The sequence below is a fragment of the Pristis pectinata genome, chromosome 6, assembly GCF_009764475.1.
Source record: "Pristis pectinata isolate sPriPec2 chromosome 6, sPriPec2.1.pri, whole genome shotgun sequence".
NCBI lineage: Eukaryota > Metazoa > Chordata > Chondrichthyes > Rhinopristiformes > Pristidae > Pristis > Pristis pectinata.
Genome location: NC_067410.1, coordinates 12,136,746 through 12,153,812, shown reverse-complemented (window position 1 = coordinate 12,153,812; position 17,067 = coordinate 12,136,746). Strand labels below are relative to the sequence as shown.

Sequence of the window (17,067 nt, the reverse complement as noted above, 5' to 3'; positions counted from 1 at the left end):
CAGTCCAAAGTATTTTGCCTCCAATTAAGTACTTGTGGACTCTCGTCAGTTTTGTAATGTAGGAAGCGAGGTAATGGATTAATAGAAAGAATGTGATGATGATTAGATAATCTATTAGAATAAGGGATGGTTTAGGGTTAAATATTGCTCTTCTTCCAAACAGTGCTGTGGTTTCTTACTGTCCTTTAGAAGGTAGGTGAGATCCTGGTTTAACAACGCACCTAGAAGAGAGGATGCCTGGCATTCCCTCAATACTGCGTTGTTGTAGCAGCCTAAATTTTCTCATTGCTTTCCTAGAAGGAGACTTGAAGCCACAACTTCAGCCTTGAGTGCTACCACTGATCATCCACAATGGAAGACATCATTAGCTATTCCACAGGGGTTACAGTGTTATTTAGTGCCTTGTACTAAATAATACCATCTCGTCGGATCATTCTTCCCTTCTCATCTAAACAGCACAGTCATCTCCGTGGACACCTTTTAGACAATACCATGAGTTTCTAGACTGGCAGTGTGCTTGCCAGTAACATCATGTGGCACAAACAACCCCAAGGTTCTGACAAGACTCATTTCTTTTAAACTATCAGTTAGGCTTATTAAACAACCTTGTCAGGGAGTCAGTATTCGTTAACACAGTCCAGCTGAGTTATTAATTCCGAGAGCAAATGATCAAATCCAGATTTGAACCACAAGCACGCAGATGTGAAATATGCCACAGGCCCTTACTGTAAATTTGTTGAATAAACTTACCTCCAGTTCAGTCACATATTAATAGATCCCCAAAACTGTGGAGTGGATGGCTTCATGCAACTCTCAATTTTTTCACTGTTCCATGTATTTTTGATCTTTCAGGGAATATTCACTTAAAGTTATGTGGTTTGCAAGGAAATCTTAATAAAAAGCCCAATTTGGTGCAATACATCTGAATCTTTTCCTGGTGTCTGTTGGTGAAATCTGATCAAAGTAGTTTGATAGCACAAGGAGATTTCCTGATCAAAGAAGAACCTGATGATCCTTGGCAGATCTGGCTGGTGTACCTACATATTTACACTTGGTACATAACAAGTCATGTGTATGCCAAGACAGAGACATATAAAGTCATAGTGCACACCAATTAATGGTGCATTCTGATTCATTGTCATAGAGTCATACATTGTGGAAGTAAGCCTTTCAGCATAGCATCTGGAATATGCTGGCTGAAAAGGTGGTGGAGGCAGGTACCTTCACAGTATTAAATATCTGAAAGGCCAAGGCATAGTAGACTGCGGACCAAATGCTGGTAAATAGAATTAGTCTAGATGGATACTTGAGGGTCAGCATTGTCACGGTGGGCTGAAGGGCCTGTTTCTGTGCTGTATGAGTCTATGACTATGAATTCTAATCCAGTGCCTGCTTGCAAATCCCCTTTACTGCCACTAGATGCTGCTGAAATGAGAGCATTGAAAAAGCACACTTTAACCCAGTAAAGTGACCCATGGCGTCTGTTGATCTGTGACTGGCAATTTGCAACACTTACGGAGTTCATCAAAGTGTGTTTCAATTCCATCAGGGCCTGGGACTGAACAGATGAGTCGAGCTTTGAGGAACGTGCTCCATTTATTGACAAGACAGCAGTGACCTCCGTCATCATTCTGTAAGAGAAATGGATTTAAGTGGTAGAAATCCAACTAGTTCACTTTCTACTGTGCAGGTGGTAACAGTTTAGGATGACAATGGGGTTACTGAATGATCATAGCAATCATTCTCTGTCTAGTTGTCATCGTGAGATCCAGACATGAGGCAAGGAAAATCATTGCTGTGGACAGCAAAGGTCCCAGGTCATCTGTCCCATTCAAAAATGCCACATGCCTCACATGTGGTGAGTGAGGTGTTCCTTCACCATGAAAAATCCTTTCAATTTATTTATGCAAATTTGAAACCATTCTCACTGAACAGTCCCACACAGCCCTGTAGCAGGGCGATCACAGTTTCATCAGGATTAAAACTCAGACCTACAACATAAAAAGGCAGTCTCCTATCAGTTGTATACCAACTTAGTCCCCTGTTAGACAGAGATCTTCAGTTACTTGGGCTGGATATATGTGAGCAGCCTATGGCTCAGTGACTCATACTCTCGAGTTTACCCTGCTCCAAAGATGTGCACAAAAATCTAGGCTGCCGCTTGGGTGCAGTACTGTGAGAGTGCTGCATGTGTAGAGGTGCTGTGCTTTGGATGAGACATTAACCCAAGACACCATCTTGCTTTCTCAGTTGGATGTAAAAAAGTTCCATGTCAACATTTTGAAGCTAACTCCATTGTTCCTGGACCAGTATTAATTCTTCAAGCAACAACTGATTATCTGGTCATTATCTCATTATTGTTTGTGAGAGCTTGATGTGAGCAAATTGGCTGCTGTGTTACTATAGGCTAAAAGTGGGACATTCTGAAAGGGATATGAAGGAAGTGATGGGTACGATATAAATACACATCTATCTTCTCAATTTAGAATGGCTGCTGAGCCTAAAACATGTTGCTTCCAATGTTTACACTGCTATTTCTCCTTTTGACCTCCCTGTTTCTGCTGAATAAAAGCAGAATGACTTAAGCAGCTCAAATTCTCCATCAGAGGGAGAGCTACATATAAAAATAGAAATGGACATTTACTCAAAAGTAAAATATGCAAGCTGCCTGGTTTTGAATTGTCAAATATTAGTATGTAACCCAATTAAGAATCCATGTTGAACGTTCCGATCTTCATTTTAACTCCTTCTTTTAATACAAAGCTTTGTAACTGGGATGTAGTATTGATCACCAGAAAAATATCAAGGTCTATTTCTTCATATATTGTTCTTAAAAACTGGACCATGTAATATTGTGGATGGATCAAAATCAAGGCCACTCTTGTTCAGATGAAACATTAAAGGGAAGACTCATCCACCTTTTCAGGAAGGTCTTTCCACATCATTCAAAGAAGAGACATTCTCTCGGTCCAACTTTAATCTTTGAAACAGTACAAACCAAACAGAGCGTGTAATCATTGGTGTTTCCAGGACTGTGTTGGGTTCTAATTCACAGGCCCATTTGCTTGGAATATCGCCTACACTGTGGCCACACTTCAAAAAATGACTCATTGCTTGTGAGGCATGTTTGGATGTCTAAGAGCGGACAATATATATTTAAGTTAATTATTTGCTCTCCATTAATTCAAATCAGTATATTTTTGCTACTTGTATTAATAAAAGAACAAATAAAATGGGTTTATAGAAATAGCTTTGGTTTCATATGGGAATAATCTGGCTTCATTTTGACACTGCAGACACTACTTAAGTGGTTGCTCACAAATTTGCTGAGTTTTTGACTGCACACGTACCAGACAGATCCTTCCTATCCGCGAGTGGATGGCTGAACTCCCAGAGTCACTTGATTTCTCCCGGAAGAAGAAGTAGAGCTTATCATCATTTTTCTCGCTGCTGTCTGGGATTAACTGGGCATGGACAAACGCTGGGTCTGCAACGAGCAGAAGAGGGAGACACACAATGAATGCTGGTTCACAAACATATTGCACTTCAGAGTAACCTGCCCTCTAGTCATCAGCTGTGGCTCAATGTGTAGTGACCTGTGAGTCAGTCGGTTGTAGCCATTAAGTTCCACAAGAGAACAGGGGCAAAGAAATTCACCCAAAGTTTACAGTACCAAGGGAATGTTTTGCTGGGAATACTTGATTTAACTGAAGACTCATGTGAGCACTCAGATGGATGCCGAAGATCGCACACCAGGTGAACTTTCCCTGCCATCTGGCCAACATCTTTGTGGGATCTTGCTGACCACATTAGTTACCATATTTTCTGCATCACAAAAGGACCCATTTCAACAATGCTTTGCTAATATTCCTTTGGGAATTTCCCACGCTCGCAAAAGACATCATGTAAATGCAAGTCTCTTTTTCTTGTTATATTGCAATGTAACCCTGGAGCCTTGTAATTCAAATTAAAAGCAGAAGTCTCTGAATTGCGTTCCACCAACAAAATTTCAGAAACAAATGGGATCCTGAAATAACATTAAACTGATACTGAGGTGCAAACTGGACCTTCAAACAACCAATAAGGTAAATGGTGGAAGTGGTCATTTTGCACTGGGAGTGGGTGCTCCTGTCATATTGGTAAAGGAATGTCCAAGGCCCTACCTGCATATGGTGGGTGCATATCCCTAAGACATAGGATCAGAATTAAGCCATTCCACCCATCGAGTCTGCTCCACCATTCAATCATGGCTGATTTCTTTTACCTCAACCCCATTCTCCCGCCTTCTCTCCGTAAAACTTAACCCCCTTACCAATCGAGAACCTATCAATCTCTACCTAAAATACACCCAATGACTTGGCCTCCACAGCCCTCTGTGGCAACAAATTCCATCGATTCAGCACCTTCCGGCTGAAGAAATTCCTCCTCATCTCAGTTCTAAAGGGATGTCCTTTTATTCTGTGCCCTCGGATCCTAGACTCTCCTACTAATGGAAACATCCTCTCCCCGTCCACTCTATCCAGGCCTTGCAGTATCCAGTAAGTTTCAATGAGATCTCCCCTCGTTCTTCTGAACCCCATCGAGTACAGCACCAGAGCCCAGGTGCCGTCACTGTAGTCTGTGTTGACCAGCTGCACTCAGGAGGGGGTTGTCTGCCTGAGTCCTTATCAGCTCTCTTGAAAAGGACCGTGAGGGTCTGTTGCTAAGTATTTGCTGAGATGGACATGGAGCCAGGTGAAGATGTCCTCGTCCAAGCACAACTGCAGCACTCGGCCTCACCTGAATCCCTACCTTCTGACTGTCCCTCTGCCACCTCCCCCACCTGTCATCTTGTGAATGAGAAACAATTTTACCTCAACCAAAGAGAAACCTGTGCTTTTCTATCAGTAGTTGTTCAGTCACATGAGACAGGAAGATCTCAGACTGAAGACACTCCAGATTCCAGTATCTGTGGTCTCTAAAACTCCTATACACACCCAAGCCTTCCCACCTCAACCCCCATCACACAGTTTCTTTCCCATCCTCCATCTTCTCCATCTGCTTCTTCACCCAGACACTCCTCCCACTGGGTCATCTCCCCCACCACTGTTCCCTTCTGCCCCCCCCACCTCCTTTACTTGCTCCATCTTCCTCTCCTCTCAGATTCCGTCACCTGCAGCCCTTTGTTGCCTCCACCTATCACCTCCCAGCCTCTGTCGCTATTTCCACTCTCTTCCTCCATCTACCTATCACCCCTCCTCACCTGGATCCAAGTGTTGTTTGCCAGCTCTTGCCTCCCTCTCTTCCTCACCTCTTTATACTGGCTATCTCCCCTCTATTCATTCAGTCCAGATGAAGGGTCTCGACCCAAAATGTCGACTGTCCATTTCCCTTTATAGATGCTGCCTGACCCACTGAGTTCCTCCAGCAGTCTGTTTTTCAGACCTCAGACTGAGTTGTGGTGGTCACAGGAGGAGTGTGACCTGCCTCAGCAACATCACCCACCTCACGTTTTAAGAAGAAATGAGTACTCAAGAAACGTAGTCAAATGGCTTGCTGGTACTTCTGAGCCATAACCATCTGTGATCAGTTGAAATGATTGAACCGACTCGTGCGAGGATTGAACAACTTCAGAAGGAGAGGGGAGAAAGTTGCAGACAAATATAAAGAAGCTGAAGGAACTTTCAGTTAGTTCAAGCTTCAAAGCTTCATGTTATTGGGTCTGTTTTCTCAAATCACTATTCTAGTGGGAAGCAGAGAGAGAGAAAATGGAGGGAGAGGAATGAGTTAGATTTAGACAGGAATACACAGAAAGTTAAAAGTACAGAGATATAGAACATAGAACATAGAACACAATGTTGTGCCGACATATTATCCTGCTCTAAGATCTATCTAACCTTTCCCTCCCACATAGACCCCTATTTTTCTATCATTCATGTGTCTAAGTGTCTCTTAAATGTCCCTAATGTACCTAGATGAAGGAATGAAGGAGGAAATGGGCAGACAGAAGGATAGAACTGTAAGAAAGAGAAAAATTGAAGTGAGATAGGGACAAAGATGGGTAAAGATGCAAGCTAAATGATAGACCAAGGTAGATGGATGGGTAGAAACACAAGAGAAAATGTTTCTTGCCTGACGCACCTGACAGCAGCAACTCTCTTTCCTTATTAATCCGTCTGCTTTTCATCAGGAGGTGTTGTAGGCAATCTGGTCCAGACTCATTGGATAATTAGCCTCTGGTGTGTTAACAAAGGAGGGAGGATGGGGAAAGGATACTACTGTGGACAAAGCTACAGTGATGTTTCTTTTATGCACATCAGTGTATCTGCATGCAGTTCTGGTGAAGAGTCTTATAAGCTATTGCAGGAGGGAAGCTTCCATCCTGCACGAGACTCTTAAAGTCCCAATCTGGGGAAGAATTTAGTACCTGAATTACTTTTGCAGAAAGAATTTTTGTTGGGATTTACCGCAGGTGAATTTGCTTTCCTTTCCCAAAGCTGGGTGACAGCTAGTAAAGAATAAAGCACGGAGAGCCAACCTCAAGGATTTACCACAGAGTTTAGGTTGGTGGGTGAAGCTAACCACTGGGGCAGGGAAACTGATCCAGGAATGTTTCCTGATCTAGCATCAACCATTGTTTCTATTGCACCTTCTGATGATGTATTCATAAATATCTTTGTAATTGCTACCACATACAGTCCCAAGAGCGGTTCTTTAAATCACTCATGGGCTGTGGCCTGACGAGCGTTTATTACCCATGAGATGGTGATTTTGCTAGGTCACTTCAGAGGGCAGTTAAGAGTTAACCATGCGGGTCTAGACTCACGCGTAGGGTCTGACCCAAGCCTGGATGACAGATTTCCATCCTTAAAGGAAAGTGAACCAGACATTTCATTTTTTAAAAATCTAGACACCATTATCAATCTTAGCCTCTTAGTTGACATTTTGTTTTATACCTTACTGGATTCAGCAGCTGCGCAGGGAGCTAAGCCCCACTCTCAGTAGTTTGGATCTTTGGACTACTAATGACTATGTTGCCGCACCCTTTAATGGACAGAATCGGTTATTCTGGTCACATAGGTTAAGATGAGATATTTATTTATTAGTCACATGTACATCGAAACACACAGTGAAATGCGTCTTTTTGCATTACTGAGAATGTGCTGGGGGTAGCCCGCAAGTGTCGCCACTCTTCCAGCGCCAACATAGCATGTCCACAGCTCCTAACTTGTAGGTCTTTTGGAATGTGGGAGGAAACCGGAGCACCCGGAGGAAACTCACGCAGATACACGGGGAGAACGTACACACTCCTTACAGACGGGCAGGAATTGAACCCTGGTCGCTGGCACTGTAATAGCGTTACGCTAACCGCTACACTACTGTGGCGCCCCCTACATATGAGCTCTTCTTTTTTGTAACAGTAGATAAAGTGGAAATAACTCAGATTGACTTTCTAGTTATTACCTTTAATTGAGTAGTTTCTGATGATAAGGGCCCTTGAAGAGTTGGTTGGGGACCAGATAAACCAGAGGAGACCAGCCTCAGTTGATACGATATATTTTTATTTCATTACAGGGACTGTTTAAATACTTGAAATCTTTTCACTTTTAACTACTAACAATACATAACTCAGTAATCTTGACATGACTTTAAACTGACACCAGTAACCCTAGAGCTGCACCTATTTACACAGCTGCTCATGGTTGGTATCCCATGCCAGTTAAATCCAGCTGTTGGATTTCACTCCGATCATTGTAACATATCGGATATAAAAGTTCCTGGAGCAGTCACTGGGAGTAATTTTAAGCTCCCTCTCCACCAACCCCACGATGCCTCACCATCATGCCAGCAAACTGGTAAAGTCAATAGAAAGTAAAGTTAGACAAGGTGTAAATCCAATCCAGTCAGTTTTCCCTCTAACTGGGTAGAGTTAAAACTATCCCTTAGGATCTTGCAAAGGTTAAGAAAATCACACAGCAAACTACAGATGCATTTGGCCATCTACCTCACATTTGTACAAAAATCTATGTCCCACACTCACAGCGTGCAATGAATAATTCCAGATTGCCGTTGGCTCCTCTACTCATTCCAGAAGATTATTCCAGGAATTAATTACTTTGAGCTTGAGTACGTTTTTCCTGATACGAGTCCTCATCTTGCCTTTTATCACTTGGTGCCAATGTTCCATGCAGCCATTGGTCACGGTTCAATATTACTCCTGATTAACCTCTGCCACTCTCTAATTGTGGCATGGGTGGTGCAATGTTCTGGTCTACTTGGCAGCTACAAGAACCTGCCCTTGTTCTAGAGGAGAGGCAGCTAATACTACTGGTTTAACATTCAAGTAGCAAAAGGGAAAGTTATCCCAATAGGTCTCACGAGGTTCTCTCCCCTTCACGTAGCACTACATTACTGCAGCACACTTCAAAAATGCGAAATGAGCTGAGTTTTTTGTTGCACTTTCTTCAATCAATTTAAATTTGCTTCTAGTGTTATTTCATGGCTCAGTGCTCTGATCTGGGATTGTTTATGATGCAGAATAAACACCGATCGGCCATAGTCCGTGATATCGAAAAGGCAGTGATCTGGGAATACTGGTGATGTTGAATAAGCGGAGATTTGGGATAGTTTTTGATGTTTGTGATCTGGATATTACCCATTTCTGAATTATTGGACAAAGAAGTGATTAAGGTAACATTGATATTTAAACAGCTTTGTGAGACGGGCATAACAGTATTACCAAATGTTCAGTAGATCACATAGTATTAAGAACATTATGCAAATGTATGCAATGTATTGCTCATTGTTGTATAATAACCGTGAATGATGCATTATTTCTTTAAATCCACATAGCCGCTGCCCCAGAGTATTCAAGTGCATTGTTTACCACTTCCAACACAAAAATGGAGTGGAGGCTAAAATGGTCTTTGATATATGTGTTATAACCTAACAGAAACAAAATTTGTTATAAGGTTATAAAACTGTGAAATGATTATAATATTAAGTTACAGAGCACAGCAGAGGTAGCAATTGTGTTTGTGTGTATGTGTTCACTGTATACAGCAGAACAGGGTTTAGTGTTACTTGATATAAAACTATGTACAGTTCTTTCCTATTCAGCTGCGCGAGGGTTACCCTGAAATCTGAGCTCCCTTTTTTGTTTAAAGTGTTGGCCAATCTCCTGTTTACTCTCAGCTTTCTTTGTGAATGTCAAGCATTTCCAGATTTCCTTTTGTCTTCTGTAACTGTGACCCTTTCCTGCTCATTCTACATGCATGGAAACAAGTGGAAGGTGGGGTTCTGTTCTCTGCAAGAGGCAGTGTAATCATACCCTGCACAGGGTGAGTGGCAGGGTTAACACCCCACTCTGCAGCCCATACCCTGGAAACAACCTCCCTCCCCTAAAAGGATAATAACATCTCTAAGCATATTACTGTAAGGACGTAATAATCAACTATTATTTCACAAAGAGAGGACTGATCTGTCCAGTCATCATGTTAAACCTGGGGTAACAGCTAATCTCAACAAGGGAGATAGGAAATTAATTACTTCATTTAGTTTTTTAATGTGGTTGATAGAACCAGCACGTCATATCTCGTCACTGCATGCACTTTGGCTGGGGTATGGGCTGAGGCTGCAGATGGGAGACTTCATGCAGTTACAGTTCCACAACTCATCACTGTTCTGGCCGCTGTCTGTAAGGAGTTTATGCGTTCTCCCCGTGTCTGCGTGGGTTTCCTCCGGGTGCTCCAGTTTCCTCCCACATTTCCACGACATACGGGTTAGGAAGTTGTGGGCATGCTATGTTGGCGCCGGAATCGTGGCGACACTTGCGGGCTGCCCCCAGAACACTCTACGCAAAAAGATGTATTTCACTGTGTCTTTCGATATACATGTGACTAAAAAAGATATCTTTACTGGTGTGGTAGAGGTGGAAGTCTGTCGCAGAGTTACCAAAACTTTGTCATATAAACCAAATTGGATCGTAAAACAAGTGAATCTTCCTACAGAAGTAACACGTTTATAAATAAAGAATCCTGGAGGAGTTCAGCAGGTCAGGCAGCACCTGTGGACGGACAAACAGAGTTAATGTTTCAGATGGAGATACGAGAGACTGCAGATGCAGGAACCTGGAGAAACAAACAGTCTGCGGGAGGGACTCAGCGGGATGAGCAGCATCCACAGATACTGCTCGACCCGCTGAGTTCCTCCAGCAGACTGTTTGTTGCTCCAGACTCCAGCATCTGCAGTCTCTTGTGTCTCCATTGTTCTACTCCACTGTGAAGTCTCTTCAAGGTGTGCCGACTTTAAGGAAGTTTGCCTCCCAGTCCCAATGCAGGGTTTTGACCCGAAATGTCAACAATTCCTTTCCTCCCACAGATGCTGCTCGACCCACTGAGTTCTTCCAGCAGATTATCTGTTGCTCTTAATATTTCCGATCTATGATCTTGAGGACTGACCACTTTGGTGAAGGGTCTTTGACCGGAAATGTTCTTTCTGTTTTTCTATCATCAGATGCTGCCTGGCCTGCTGAGTAACTCTAGATTTTTTGGTTTTATTTCAAATTTCCTGCATCTGCAGATATTTGTGTTTTTACACAAGTAATACATTAATGCATAACAATTGACTAGGGAGAGAAACAGGGTCTCTGGACAGTTTATCTCCCTGCGGGAAGATAGGAATCGCACAATGTAACACGGTAAGTAACCTTACTCTGCTGGACACAATATACACAGTAAGCATCTATTGTCCTAGGAATTCAGTAGAACTATGCATATAATAAATAACCTTTATCCAGGGAAAGTAACCAAACATACAGTAAACAAAGTTTCCTCTGGGATACAATGGAACTATGCCCATGTTAAATAACCATCACCCTTAGAATACAATGAAAAAACACCAATCCTCTTCTTTCCTTTCTTTTTGCTACTTTGATGCATCATCTGTCTGGACGGCACACTAAACGAAAGCTTTTCACTGTATCCCCGTACATGTGACAATAATAGACCAATACAATACAACATACACAAAAAACAACCCTTCCTTGGGAAATATATTGGAACAACACACACAGTAAATAACCCTTCCTCTGGGTATACACTGGAAGGGCACACAGAAAAGCAATCCTTCCTCTTGGTAAACATTAGGACAACACACAGAGAAAGTAACCATTCCTCTGGGGATACAGTGCATCAATGCCCAGAGTACATAACCTTTTTGCTGAGGATACAGTGCAACAATGCACACAGTAAATAAATCTTCCTCTGGGTATACAGTGCAACTATGCCCAGAGTAAATAACCCTTCTAATAGAACATGGAACATAGAACACTACAGCACAGTATAGGTCCTTCGGCCCACAATGTTGTGCCGACATTTTATCCTGCTCTAAGATCTATCTAACCCTTCCCTTCTACATAGCCCTCTACTTTTCTATCATTCATATGTCTATTTAAGAGTCTCTTAAATGTCCCTAATGTATCTGCTCCCACAACCTCTGCCAGCAGTGCGTTCCACACACCCACCACTCTCTGTGTAAAAAACTTACCCCTGACATCCCCCTTATGCCTTCTACTGGGGATACGGTGCAAGAATGAATACAGTAAATAACCCATATCTCAGGAATACAGTACAATGAATACACAGTAAATAACATGTTGAATACAGTGGAACTATGCATGTAGTTAAATAACCCTCATCCAGGGAACACAATGCCTCAACGTGCACAGTAACTGTGTATACAGTGGAAATATGTACACAGTAAATTATGCTTCCTCTGTGGATACAGTGGTACTACACAAACAGTAAATAACTTTTACCTTGGGGATACAGTGGAAATATGCCCACAGTACATAACCCTCACTCAGCTGGTTAACAAGCTCGACATAATTATCTATTGATTAATACTTATTCTGCTGAACACAGTGGAATTATATCCTTTACTGCACTGAGCAATTTTGCTACAACTACAGTGCTTGGTACTTTAAGGAATACAATCAGTCACCTAACAATCACATGATAAAACAGAGCTTGTTTTCATAAATTTATGAAGTATCAGAAGAGATAGTATTTGCTGTAGTCCTCAGGTTAAATGTATTTCTTCTATGCCATTAGCCTGCTTCAGTTTCTCTATCACTGACACTAATCTCTGTGATGGTAGATCTGTTAGGAACCTCCATACCACACCACTGAGGTTGGAGCTACTGCAAGGGTCTGGCTCAAATGTGAGGTGCTGGATCCTATTTCTTTTGATATAATTCAGGTCCCGCGGACAGCACTGTCAGATGTTGTGGGCACTCACCGTTCAGCCAACGAGAATTGTACTGGTCGGTCCTCATGGCTGTTTGCTGGCCCATAGTGCGGAAGATGGCTGCGTCCGTTCCCATGAAGTCGATGTAGACACCTGCATAGAGCTCTCCGTCTGCCAGGAAGTACAAGAATATCAGACTGAGAACTGGGAGGAGTGCGTGACAGAGGAGTTAAGGTGATCTGGTACCGTATGCTAACCTTCACAGTCCCCTGCGTGTAACAGTAACGTTCAGTAAGAGCACTTATGGAATAAGTGGCTGTGGATACAATTACACTCAACCCCAAAGCAATCTTGTTAGTAAGTACACAGTACGTGCAAAAATGAATAGGCTTTGCCTCAATTCCTCAATCACCTTTTGTCTCTCTGATTGTGTGAAACAGATTGAACCAAACTGAAGTCTGGTATCACATTACTCTGCCTTCTAAGCACAACCACAATGACTTTGACACATATTCTCAGAGGAAGCACTGGGGAATGGTTTATCACATTATGCTTTTAACTCCGGAATCTCAGTTTTAATCCTTCCCGAGCAGGTGAGGGTGATATTTGTGCCTTTTGTGCTGATTCAGAGTGAAATAAATTTGGCCAGCTGGGGTCCTGTCAGTGCCTTCTCCAGATAGGTTTGCAGAGCAGAACGAACAATCTGCCATGTTCCGCTAAACAATCCTGCAGAGATGACCTTGCCCAGAGAGAGTTGAAGTAAGGTGAGTCTGGGATATGGGGGAAATCCACTCAAGTCCAATAGGCCAAAAAGGAAAAAAAAATGCTAGAAATTCTCAGCAGGTCAGGCAACATCCATGGGAGAGAGAATTGGCTGGGACAGTGGCACAGCTAGTAATGTGGTTTACAGTACTAGCAAACTGGGTTCAATCCCAACCTGCGATGTTGTCTCTGTGGAGTTTACGTATTCTCCATGTCACTGCATGGGATTCCTCTGGGTGCTCTGGTTTCCTCCCACATCCCAAAGATGTGTGGGTTGGTAGGTTAATTGGCTGCTGTAAATTCCCCTGGTGTGTGGTTGTGTAGTAGAACCTAAGAGGAGTTGATGGGAATGTGAGGAGAATAAAATGGGATTAGTGTAGGATTAGTGTAGTTGGCTGCTTGATAGTCATCAAGGACTCTGTGGGCCAAAGGGCCTGCTTCTGTGCTGTATGACTGTAGGGCCCTATGACTCTTGGAACAGAATCTATATTTCTGGTAACGGAACCTTCATTAGAACAGGAAAGGCGGAAAAACAAGTGTGTTTTATGTTGTGGAGTGAAGGGGAGGGGTAGAGAGAAAAGTGGGTTTTGTGATAGGGCGCATATCAAAGTTGTTAAAGTAACCATAACTTTAAATGCTGACTGTTAGAAGAGAAAAGTAAAAAAAGGAACAAATAGAAACTGAAATATCCAGGAAAACAAGGCTGATAATCTCAGACAGTTGAATATAGTGTTGAGTCCCAAGGGGTGCAATGTGCCTAGACAGAGGATCAGGTTCTGTTCCATGAGCTTACTTTGGGCATTGTTGGAACAATGTAGAAGGTCAAAGACGGAGAGATTAGAGCTGGAGTGGGATGGAGAATTAAAATAACAGGTAACTGGAAGCTCGGGGTCCTCTGCCAGTCTGCATGGATGCCCCTGAATTTCAGTTATCTGTCATTTTAATTCTCTGTCCTGCCCCCACTCTGACCTCTTCATCTCTGGGCTCCTGCACTGTTGTATTGATGCCCAAGTTAAAGTCAAGGAACAGTTTCTCATCTACATTTTTCAGCCTCAATATTGAAAACAACAGTTTCAACTAACAAGCCTAATGGATATATTTTTTGCTGGATACTTTAGTGTCCGTTTTTTTCTTTTCTCTTCCAACTGTGTCAGGATTTAAAGTAATGTTTACCTTGACCGCTTTGGTCTGCACCCTATCACAGAACCTTCTGTTCTCTTGACCCCTCCCTCTCTCTGCAACTTAAACACACACTTGTTTTCTCACTGTTCCAGTTCTTATGAAGGGTCATTGACCTGAAGCATTGACTCTCATTTCTCTTTCTTGACCTGCCGAGTGCTTTTGACATTTTTTGTTTTTGTTTCAGATTTCCCAGAGTCCACAGTTTTTTCACTCCAGGTCCTGGAGGAATTGCTTGAATGGAGTTAAAAAAATGGGAGAGTTCCATAGCACTGACATCTCAAACTGTCTAATTCATGAGTGTCCAATGGGCAGGACAGCATGTGCATGTTTACCCAGAGAAAGTAATATACAGAAACTACAAAACGCTGCAAATATGCAGGAGATCAGCTGATATATCAGTCTAAACACCTTTGAAGCCAACTTGCCTTTTCTCTTTTCAGACAACTGACAAGGCTGATATGTACATCATGCATTTCCTCTTTTAAATCAGTTAAGATCTTGATAAAATGTGGAATGGGTGTGGGATAGTCAGCTCAATCCTTCATGGAATGGCTGATGACAACAACAGATGATCAATTATCAAACGATTGAAAACGAGAAACCTTTATTGAAGTGGACATTCCTTGGTGGTTCTCATAGGTTTTTTGGAGATGGCCTTGAGGAAGCTTCCCAGAGCGTTTGGGAAATCGTTGCAATGATGGTGTCAAACTGAGCTCTTGTTTCCAGTTTGATCTCCAGTTTCAACTGACCTGAGCTGGGGTTGGTACAATTAGTGTCTGTGCCCCATGACTAGGGAATGATAGTGGAAGGGGCTCGTGTGTGGACGTTGGCAAAGTCAGTAACACTTGTTGGAATTTCTTTGTGTGTTTTTGTGAGTGTGAGTATGCAGGCTCTCGTGTGTGTTTGCATGTTCATGTGAGTGTATGGGCATGCTTATGCCTTTGTGTGTGTATGTGTGTGTGTGCATGCGCATATGCATCCTCGTGTGTATGTACGTACCTACATATGCCTGTTTGTGTGCATTGTGTTTTTGTGTCTGTGTTTGCATGTGTGTGTGTGTGTGTGTATATATATATATATGTGCAAGTGTGTGTACGTGTGTGATTGGTGCATCAGTCAAATTAACCTTCAAGGTTGAACAACCTCCCGAAACCTCGTCTAGTCCGGATGCGGACACAATGTCGGACTCCTGGGAGGCAGTAAAGGCTTAGGGTGATGTAAAGTCTTTAGCTGAGGGTGAGAGGCAAATTCTAACCTTACTTCCTGCAAACATCAGGCCTGCAACATTCTTTGACAAACTGGGTAGGGACCTGGTGAGGAGATAAAGGGGGATGGAGAGGACCTGGGAAATTCCTTGACTGGTGGGTGAAGTCAGGGATGGTGCAGGGGCAGACGAAGTGGGAGTGGGGAGGGTGATGAGACAAATCAGTAGAATTTAAAACCCAGAGCACACATCTGGAAAGGCAATCTTCTTTCAATGCAAATTCCAGTCTGCACTCCAGGTGTTCATTGGTGAGTGGGTCTTAATCATGGACAATGACATCAGCTAAGCAAAAGTGCCTCAAATCACTCAAGCAAACACAAACAGTTACAAGATCATTTCTGTGACTGACGTACCAATGCAATCGCCTTCAATCTGTCCACTGACAGTGACTTTTACTGAACGTTGCTCCAACTATCCATTGGGTTCAGTTATTTACAGGCAGGATAACATTTGTGCCCACCCACTGCATCTCCCCCTCCCCCTCCCCCTTTAACTTCTCCCCTTGCTTCCTTCCTTTCCTATTCTGGACCCATCAATGTAGGCAACAGTGCTGAAGAAGAGTAGAGAAAGACTCACTAATTAATGATGACACACTGTCGAGCTTGGGATCATAGGAACACTTGCCCTTCCCTGATTCAACTTTTCCTGGCTCCAGATGGAAGATGTAATCCTGAGAAAGTGAAAGAAAAACAGAGACAGACAGACATAGAAAGGGAGGGAGGGACAAAGAAGAGGGAAAAAATATTTGTTAAAAATTTCTTTTTGATCAACACTCCAGACACCTTCACATCTTGCAAGAGACTCTTGTTCATTTATGGTCTCTTGTTAGTACAGAATCAATTACAAACGGTAAGATTGAGCTGAAACACACACGAGGTTTAAACCAGGAGATGATAAAAGTACGAAATGCATCATTTACAGAGGAAACATGGTCTAGCGCAAATTGTTGCTCCCTATAGAAGAGAGGTGCTATCAAATGTACCTTCTTCATAACACTTCAACATATAAGGTACTCTAAAACATGCTGCTTCCTTACATAAGCTTCCCTAAGACATGCCGCAGTGTAGCGTACTGCTTTTGGAAGCTTTGCCATTTGACAAATTGTACAACTATTCTTTTGATAGCACTGTTTCCCCTCAATAAACTTTGGGAATTAGTGCTTCAGAGACACAGAGCCATGCAACAGGAGCAGGTCGGAAATTCAGACACATGGGTCAATGCATCTGATTTGTTGCCCGGACGTATTTTCTCTCCGTTAATTGGATGTAAAATGGTCAGGCAGGGACTGGGGTGTGCTGACCCGTGTGACTGGGTTCTCAATATGTGCGACTTTTGAGCAAACCCGTGCTCTGGGAAAATTGGCTGGTCAAATTATACACGTCATTCTATGAAAGTAATGCACTCTTTCTCTAACAATATTGAGTAAGTTTGGTAAGTAAACTCTAGTAAGTTTGGCTTATCAATAGAGAACCCTGATTAGGTATGTCCTGCATGGATAAGCACTTAATAAAATGGATGGTACATGTTGCTTGCGGCTCTGTTACTATAGATAAAATATAAACTAAAATATTTAATGCTTTCCTCTAACTTCTAAAATGCTTTCAATAAAGCTCTCATAAGCAGTATTATTG

General features: G+C 42.6%; 1 protein-coding gene across 2 annotated transcripts in view; it reads right to left on the bottom strand.

Annotated features, from left to right (window-relative positions):
* Positions 1-17,067, bottom strand: part of sema3fb (sema domain, immunoglobulin domain (Ig), short basic domain, secreted, (semaphorin) 3Fb) — a 228,048-nt gene that overhangs the window by 38,875 nt on the left and 172,106 nt on the right. For both annotated transcript variants that reach the window (XM_052017646.1, XM_052017645.1), the window contains 4 exons: positions 16,013-16,106; positions 12,280-12,399; positions 3,351-3,487; positions 1,517-1,631 (listed from right to left, as the gene is read on the bottom strand). In XM_052017646.1, the coding sequence (XP_051873606.1) occupies positions 1,517-1,631; positions 3,351-3,487; positions 12,280-12,399; positions 16,013-16,106 (466 nt within the window). The remainder of the gene's footprint in view (positions 1-1,516; positions 1,632-3,350; positions 3,488-12,279; positions 12,400-16,012; positions 16,107-17,067) is intronic.